The sequence below is a fragment of the Dermacentor silvarum genome, chromosome 8 (assembly GCF_013339745.2).
Source record: "Dermacentor silvarum isolate Dsil-2018 chromosome 8, BIME_Dsil_1.4, whole genome shotgun sequence".
NCBI classification, from domain to species: Eukaryota; Metazoa; Arthropoda; class Arachnida; order Ixodida; family Ixodidae; genus Dermacentor; species Dermacentor silvarum.
Window position 1 is genome coordinate 23,204,244 of NC_051161.1, and position 8,804 is coordinate 23,213,047.

The 8,804-nt window shown below is 44.3% G+C and overlaps 1 protein-coding gene across 1 annotated transcript; it reads left to right on the top strand.

Annotated features, from left to right (window-relative positions):
* Positions 1-160: 160 nt before the first annotated feature.
* Positions 161-5,673, top strand: LOC119460792 (prefoldin subunit 3-like). The gene is made up of 5 exons (XM_037721880.2): positions 161-362; positions 469-593; positions 738-804; positions 1,657-1,755; positions 5,455-5,673. The coding sequence occupies exons 1-5, from the start codon at positions 288-290 to the stop codon at positions 5,656-5,658; spliced, it is 570 nt and encodes a 189-aa protein (XP_037577808.1). The 5' UTR covers positions 161-287; the 3' UTR covers positions 5,659-5,673.
* Positions 5,674-8,804: the final 3,131 nt, after the last annotated feature.

Below are 8,804 nucleotides of genomic sequence, written 5' to 3' on the forward strand. Positions count from 1 at the left end.
CTAAATAAAAGCAACTCAGAACTTACTATTATTTTTTTTCGTTCTTAGGTTCTGCTGTTTTCTTTTTTTTTTTTTTCTTTTTTTTTACACACACCTGGTTAATTTATTACGAAGTGCTCTTGAGGGGCTACGAGCAGCAGTCAGGTGGGCCAGGGGGCGCTTATGCTGTTTCTTGTTTTGCTGTCTCGCGATTGCCTTTTTAATCTCGTGAGCACCACGCCTTGCGTCAAGCTGCGTTTAATTGCGCTTAATATTGTTTGACCGGCTGCATAGGAACGGCTTTCACAATGACAGACCCGGTAGACGCTGAAAAAGCGACGAAAAAGTTGGTTCATGCAGGGATTCCCAAGGCAGAATGCCTGGTAAGTCGCTCACACGTGATTTGCGCCGGCTAGCTTTCCCAGTTATGACATGGGTGTTAAATGACAAGCAAACTGTCGCTGAGGATAATGTTTGTATGCGTTCTAGGACGATATGGATGAATTTATGGCGAGAGAAGAGAACCAAACCATAGATGCGGCTCTTAAGAACCTCGACGAGCAGCACAGTAAATACAAGTTCATGGAATTAAATCTGCTCCAGAAGAAACAAAGGTGGGAGCTTTAAATTTTTATTTTTATTTTCCCTCACTGCTACTTTATGAAATCTGTCAAATGTTTGTTATTGTGCTTCCTTTTTGGGGGAAGAAGATGCATCTCGGTAGCAGAAACGGCATGTGTACGTGCATTGCATTTCAGGTTAAAGAGCCAGATCCCCGAAATCAAAACGTCGCTGGAGATCATCAAACTGCTTAAATCGAAAAGGGTATGGTTCTGAGCCTTTTTATACAACTTTTGACTGGAAACATGCCTCTAGCTGCAGCTGAGATGTACTGCAATTCGAGTTTGTCTTTTTTTTTTTTTTCTCCCCTTTGAGACCCCTAACGTACTGCATGGTGGCTGCCATAATGTTCAACTGTTGAATTTCCTCTGGAACGAAAAAGAAAAAAAAATATGTATGCAGGTTTGTCTAGTAGTGTATAATCCAAGGTGTTGATAAACCAGTGCAGTTTGTGTGTATGTGAGGAAATGCATGTTGATATTCTGAGAGCTTATGTTTATTTGAAGTCATGCCTAAAATACTTACTACAAAAAGATTGTTGGCTGCTTAATGTATAAGAATATCGTGGTTTGAAGTGCACGGTACTCTGATATTGTGGGACGAAATTGCATGGAATATAACGGATTGTTTATTGACATGAAGGGTGGTGATAATTGATTAGGTGATCTGAAGATAAAGGTTTGTATGTTTTCAGCTTGATTTCAGAAGCTTGCATAATCTTTCAGAGGTTGAATGTGATCCTACTATAAGTATTGCATGTCTAGAACTCTCTCTTATCACGTGCAGATATCTTCAGAAAGCATTTTATTGGAACATAATGCGTCAGAAGTTAACTTGAAAAGGGGCTCCTCTTGCACTGCTGTTTGCAGTAAACTGTGCCAGGATGTTACATTGGCCTGTTTGCACTTGTATTAAATTAGTTAAAGCTCGCCAAGCTGTGGATGTTGCCGCCATAATGATTGTGTCAACAATGCAATGCAAGTGGTGGTTCTGTATTTTGTTTCCAAGCATTGCATTTCACAGCAATCTACAAAGCCTACTGCCGACTCTTCTTAGGACTCCTCCGAAGACATGGAGACGAGGTTCGTGCTGTCAGACCAGGTCTACTCCAAGGCTGTCATACCTCCTACCGAGAGAGTCTGCCTCTGGCTTGGCGTAAGTCTCTTATTTGGCATGTTTAGTTTTCGTACACGGACATGGCTTTGGTAAAGCTCCAGTGCATGGTTGGTATTCATTTACATACATGAACACCACACAGTAACGCTGTCACATGTTTGGCCTTGTCACGGTGCAGCTGTAGCTGGTATTAAAGCCCCCCCCCCTCACTGGCTCCTAACATTTGGTTATACACTTGAACTTCTGAAGCGTGTATAGGGAGCGTTTTACCACAAGAATTTTTCAAATTGGTTCATTATGAAGGAGATAGTAGTTCAAATGTCGTGCCCCTGTGCTTCCAGGTGAGCTTCACTGCCAAGATACTCTCTCTCCATTTGTCTTGAATAGTGCCTGCAAGCAACACCTTCCTTGCCTTCTCCTATACCGAAGTCAAGGAAACACACCACATTTACATCATGAGCACCACCTTCTTTTCTTTTTTCTTCTCCTTTTTTATTGCTGCACAGTGAACTTCTAGTGGCAGTTCTGCGCATTATGATTTACCAAAGTGATCTGCGATAATCACTGGCATTGCAAGCAGTGCAGGCCTTTATTCTCTAACAGGAAGCAGGCTTTCGTTTAACATTTCAGCTGTTTTCGATGCCGTGCAGCAGTCTGATACTTCATAGACGATCATCAGGATGTAATCTATGCACCATGCTTGTCAGTTCGTAATGCCCCGACCTGGTGAGGGGGCTCTCTAAAACTGTTTCTTGCACTACTTCTGCCTGCAAATTGTAATCATTGCATGGTCATAATTTCTAGGTCCTGTATCAAGTTTCACATGTCGAGGTGCAGGCACACATAGAAATCATAGGCATGAAACGTTAGCATATGTATAGTGTGTGCAGTAATACAAATACAGTTTAGAGCAGTAACGCAACATGGTCTCCTGCGGTATCACTTTGGAGCCTTGTTTAATCCTTTCTGTGCCACTGACGAGATAGTCGTCATGAGCAAAAGTATCCTGCAGTGTGAACAGATGAGGAGTACATCCATCAATTTCTTTCTAGTTGCCGCTTTTGACACTAGGGGCGCGATCTTGTACGCGTTCCAAAATGGAACGGAGGCGTTCCGTTCCATCGAGCCGCACACGATTGGTCAATTTCAACTGCGACGTTCAAATTGACCAATCGTGTGCGGCTCAATGGAACGGAACGCCTCCGTTCCATTTTGGAACGCGTACAAGATCGCGCCCCAGATGACCTGTGTGTAGTCTTTCTTTTTATTTTTGGCTGCTTGAATGCTTGCACTGAATAAGTGGCCTGTCTGCGTACTACGTTTTTGGGGAACTTGGTACCGATCTTTGTCATTTCCAGCAGTATGGAAAGGTTTGAATACTAGAAGTGGTTCAGGGCCCCATTAAATGAGAAGTGCTATCACGCATTAGTATCATCCATTGGTCAGCCTTTCTTTCTTTTTAGCTTGATTTATGTTTAATTTGGCATCACATTGGAGCAACAATGTGCCACCAAGTACAAAGGAAGCAATATGCTAATGTTTTGTTCTTAGTTCTCATATCTGTGTGTGTATTGGTAGTCGACTGCCTGTCCAAAGGAACAAGGTGGTAAGAGAAGTACCAGAGGTTAAAATTACATTCGGGGGTTTTACTTGCCCAAACCACGGTCTAATTGTGAGGCGCACCTTAGTGGGTAGCTGCGGAATAATTTCAACCACCTGGAGTTCTTTTAACGTGCAGATTGGCGATTACTGCATGCCTGTGGTACAGCCAGTTATGGTTAATCACCACACAGCTTTTAAGCTTATCAGTTAATACTGTTTCAAAAACTTGACCTAAGTAAAATATCGCTGTCTGTGCCCTATTTGCACGAGAGGACAATATAGCAACCTGCTGCAATAGACCAAATGCAATGGCATTGTGCTGCGGAGCTTGAGGTAATGGGTTCACTCCCGGCCATGGCGATCACGTTTCGATGGGGGCAAAATGCAAAAACTCTTGTGTACTTGAATTCAGGTGCACTTTAAGTATCCTAAGGTGGTTAAAATCAGTCCGGAGCCCCCACTGCGGCGTGCCTCATAATCATATTGTGATTCTGGCATGTAAAACCCTAGAATTAAAAAAATATTCCCGTATCTGAGTGATGTTAAGCATACTGCGAATAGTATTTATTTATATATTTATTTATGTTAATAATTTATTTACGAAACTATTATAGCAACAGATGTAAAACTATACTACATGTTGCAACAGCATGTTAAAAAATTGCCACACTGCACTTTGAGATGAACATACATGCACTCCAAAACACTATATATGCACAGTAGTACACATTGAAAACATGACCATGTAGTGGCTTGTGCTTTCTGCCTGCAGCCATTTGGAATCCCTTCAGACACCATGAATAAACAGAGCAGTAGAGAAAAACTTAACAGCAAAACAGAAAGGCAGCGTGGTGAGGAAAATCACTCGCTTATCCTGGAGAGCTGCACCGTGAGACTTGCCTTAGACAGTTTAGGCATGCAGGGTGAAGCGAAAAAGTGAAAATGTAGCGAGATGATTTGGTGCTTGCTAAAGTCTTGCTGCGGTGCTGCTGAACCAATGGGGAAGAGACACTGAAGCAGGGAGAGGTAAGTAACCCAGCTGGAGGGAAAACGTAAAGACGCAATACACAGCACATGTATGTGTCATTTCCTTATGTCAACAATCCCTGCGTTACTTCCATGATGAAACACAAAATGGGATAAGAGGAGCAAGAGGGCCTTTATTTGCACGTGCCCATCTGTGTACACGGATAACCATGATGCCTGATAATCTCTTCTCTGGTTGACTGCTTATGTCTGCAGACACTGAAGTGGGCTAGGCATGAGGTATACAATTATTGCCATCCGAAACAGTTGAAGTGGTGTTAATGTTTAAAAAAGAAAATAAACACACTACATCGTAACAGTTGCCAGGAAGACAGATTATATTAATTAAAAGGAGCATTCTGCAATACCAAAAAAGCCACTCTTACCATGAGAGCAGGTTTGGTCAACCAGAAAAGACATAGAATTCAAGCAAAGTTATTTTTGTCCTTCATGTGCTCTTATAATCAACCTCTTACAGCAAGACTAATGAAAACAGTTTTGAAAGAGTGTTTTATCAGTCTACGCTAATTTAGTGTTTCTTTTGTAGTATTCCTTTAAATGTTAACTGAATGCAGTCGGTCAAAAAGCTAGATGCTGCGTGCGGGAGATGCACATGCTGTAGTACATTTGAAGCACTACACTTAAAAGAGCACAAATGAAAACAGTAAAGGTGGCAGAAGTGTATTTCTAGAGAAATCCCATTACTTCTTCTAAAAAAAAAAATGTGTCATCACAGATCCCTTTCAGTGTCTCGCTCACCACTCTTGTAAATGATGCTCATCTCTAAATCAGTTCCTGTGAACACCCTCAACCTCTCTCAAAAACTGCTCAAAGTCGACGAAGCACAAATCGGGAAATGCTGTAGTGAAGAATGCTGCATTTTGCTAAGTACCCCAGAACCTGGAACAGTTATGCACACTAGAGATAAGCCAGCATGCAAAATGTGTAATATCGTCTATTGAAAGCCTGAAGATTGACATTGCGGTTTTCAGCATGGTAGCGCTTTACGCAGCAGCAATTGTGTGAATCGGTAAATTGTGCATCTGCAGTATTATTCTGCACTGCTACTTTGGTACCACGGACCACTAACCAGAATGTTTTCTCTTGCAGGCGAATGTGATGCTGGAGTACACGCTAGAAGGGGCGGAGGAGTTGCTCTGTAAGAACTTGCAAACTGCTACGAGGAACTTTACAGAGCTGCACAGTGACCTGGACTTCCTCAGAGATCAGATCACAACCACTGAAGTCAGTATCCTTAACCAAGTTTGTGCTGTACATTTCTCTCTCGGTGCAAAAGAGAGGAGTAAGTGTTGACGTGGTCTTATTAGCCTTGGATGTCCTTTATTAACCTTTACCATTCCTAACGACCTTTACGTGTGTACTTGTTTTTGTTGAAAAAAACATAAAAGACAAAGCACAGAAGAGAAAGAGTACACCACAGAATTCTCTTCCGTGCTTCGTCTTTTATGGTCACCTTGTAATTAAATATGCAGTTACACTGGCTCACCGATGTGTTCCGGAAAGTAACAAAGGCACTGTGCATGTGAGTGCAGATAGCGCCCGGGTGTATGGCAAACCGCCTGTTATATCCACACCACTCAAAAACTCGGGAGAGCAAGGCATACGCTCGTCCTCACCTTCCAACAGCCATACATGTTGACTTTCCTGAATTTTCCATCAAGTCAGCAAAGTTGGGCTCATACTACGAATGCTGCATCAAGTTATTTACGATAAATTATGCTTGCGAAAAAGTTTCACCCAGTGGTCGCCAACTCTACCATCGGAATTTTTTCTAATGGTGAAAGGATGCCAGTAAGGTATTTGCTTTGAGCAAGTTTATACAGATAAATTCCTGAAGAAAGCAAAATCAGCTACAGCAAGCTTGCTGAAAAAGTCACAGTGATCTAAAAATGATGTGTTGCTTGTCAGTGTCTGCTGCTGTGTGTGTCCTGCATATAAAGGTGAAACATGGTTCATAAAGCATGTGCCTTACAAAAGGCACATACTTGTGGTGCTCAGAGCAAGTTTTAAAAAGAAGTACATGCCTTTTCCCCTCAGTAGTGATGTACATGGGATACTTATGAAATTTTAAGTTCACAGTTTGGCAGGTTTGCTGAGCTTTCCAGCACAAGTAGTACTATCAGTGCAACTTGTCACAGTTAAGCAATGGTCACACTTTCGTTGGCTTTCTTTCTATTGATAAATGCTACACTACATTGTCTTTCAGAAAGGCAACAGAGATCATTTTTACTAAAAAGACACTAGACAGGTTTGCAAATTATGAAGTGAAAAAGTGTAGTGTGCAGTTTCTTGCCATATTCTTCTGGCATGAATCCTTGTGGTGGTAACACTACAGCCTCCTGCATTTCTAATAGTATTGAGCAAGCTTCAGCAGCACTCGGCAGAACAGCATGTGAGGGCCTTATAACAGCTAGAAGCAGCAAGATCACCTATAGTTAACACAAACGCGCTATGCACGCTACAGTGGTAGCGTTGTGTGCTGCACTGTTCACTTCGGGAGGACGCATGCCTGCCAGAGCTACCTGCTCGGTCCTGCTTTAAAAAATGCTGTGAATGTGCAGAAGTAAGATGTGGCCCCCATCTGCGATGCATTTTCCTTCTTTTTTTTTTTTTCCTCCCATATTGCTAGAGTGGCGCTTGATAAGAAAAAGAAAATTGGGAATTTATCAGCACACATGAGGTATTATCAGGAACTCAAGTGCACAATAGGGGCTTCACAAACAGCAATTGGGTGCTTGCACTACTGAAATAAAAAATGTAGCAGACTGACGCTCACAGTGGAAAGTGCTTCGCGTGCTTGTGTTTACTACAGTAAAACCTCGCTGATACGTTCCCGCTTAATACGATTTCCCTGGCTCCTACGTTCGCAATCGCGAAAAATAAACACAACTCTATAAAGGAATGTGTTAATACATTCCGGTTAATACGTTCCCGGAAATGCAGCAACGTTCAGCGTTGCGGCAAAGTGCGGTTGTATGATACGTTCTGCAGCAAAAAATTGTCATTGAGGTATGCAAAAAGGCCGCTCTCATGTGCTTGTGAAGCGCTAAGTGGCAGACAGCCACCGCACGGCTTCATTGCAGTGCTCAATTCTCCCTCCCCCCTCCGCGACTTCTGCATTGCTCATTTGCCCGAAGTGACGAAGCGTGGCAGCAGCGGCGAGCGAACCTTTGCACTAGCTTGCCCCTCGCTTCAACGCGAACTACTATGCGGCAAAAACAGGCGGACGCCGTGCGTGGGGCGCTACGACTCGCCGAGATCGTTGCGGAGGTGGTGGCGGACGAGGCGCCTGAAGATGGCGGCAAGAACGAAGGCTTGTGCCCACCGGCCACCTTCGCCGAAGCCCTTGCTGGCCTGTTAGCCTTACAAAGCTTCTTTCGCACGAAAGACAACGAAAATGCGGACAAGGGTCTGCAATGTGCGCAAAAGGAGTTGTTCCTGTCCAAGGGTGTGACGCACCAGCAGAAAATACGGTCGAATCTCTATAATTCGAACTCGAAGAGGCCCGAAAATTTGTTCGAATTAAAAGGACTTATTTTTTACTTATTTGTGCACCATAGCGATACGTACGAACGGTGCGAGTCGTGAAATATCGCGGCGCGTAAGCTCATAGCGAGCAAGGGCCACGGAACTGCCCACGCCGGCCAACACTCGCATCCCGATAGCGCCTCTTCACAACCACAATCTCTCTCTCTCGCATCCCGATAACGGCAGTGAACGAACTTCAGGGAGCGGGCCGCGCCGGCACGGCGACGAGGAGGGCGGCAGGGAAACGCATTTGGCCTCGGCAACCCCGTCGCTTCGGTGGCTCCCTCGCCCTCCCTCTCAACTCCCTCGTAGCTCCCTCACCTTCGACTCTCCGTGTGCGCCCGCCGGCCCGGCGCAATCTTAACTCGCTCCACTAAGTTTCGTTTTCTGCCATCGAAGCGAGCGTTAGCCGGACTGGGCCTTCGCGTTGCTTCCCTCTGCGCCGCAGCCGCTGCGTTGGCCGAGACGTCGGCGCGTACACGCGTGTTCCGGCGCAACGCTGAAACGGCGACCTTACCATTTGAGAGAGGAAATTTTCGCCGCGGTATTTTTCTTTCTTTTTTATTTCTCCATGCGGGCGTTGAGGGGTCTCTCCTAAGCTTTTGCTTTATGGCGGTGTCGGAGCATTGCCAGTCGGAGGCGCCACCACGTGATTTGGCGTGCTGCTGAGAGCATTGTCAGTGTGCGGTTATGTTCGAATTAACCGTCACAAGTGCTTTCGCGTTTTCGCCCATTGGAATACACATAACTTTGACGGGACTGCAGCGTCAGTTCGAATTAATGAGATTCGACTGTAACTATGCTTTGCAAGAAATAAATGTTTTCTGCCTTTGCACCTCAATATGGGCTTGTCAGCTTCAATATTTACTGGATTCGGATCGTACGTTTTCCCGGATTGTACGTTTATTTTT

Excerpts from the sequence above, each read along its gene's own strand:
- LOC119460792 (XM_037721880.2), top strand. The coding sequence starts at position 288 with ATGACAGACCCGGTAGACGCTGAAAAAGCGACGAAAAAGTTGGTTCAT. Across the intron at positions 594-737 it reads CTGCTCCAGAAGAAACAAAG|GTTAAAGAGCCAGATCCCCG; the intron begins GTGGGAGCTTTA and ends ATTGCATTTCAG. Across the intron at positions 1,756-5,454 it reads GAGTCTGCCTCTGGCTTGGC|GCGAATGTGATGCTGGAGTA; the intron begins GTAAGTCTCTTA and ends TTTCTCTTGCAG.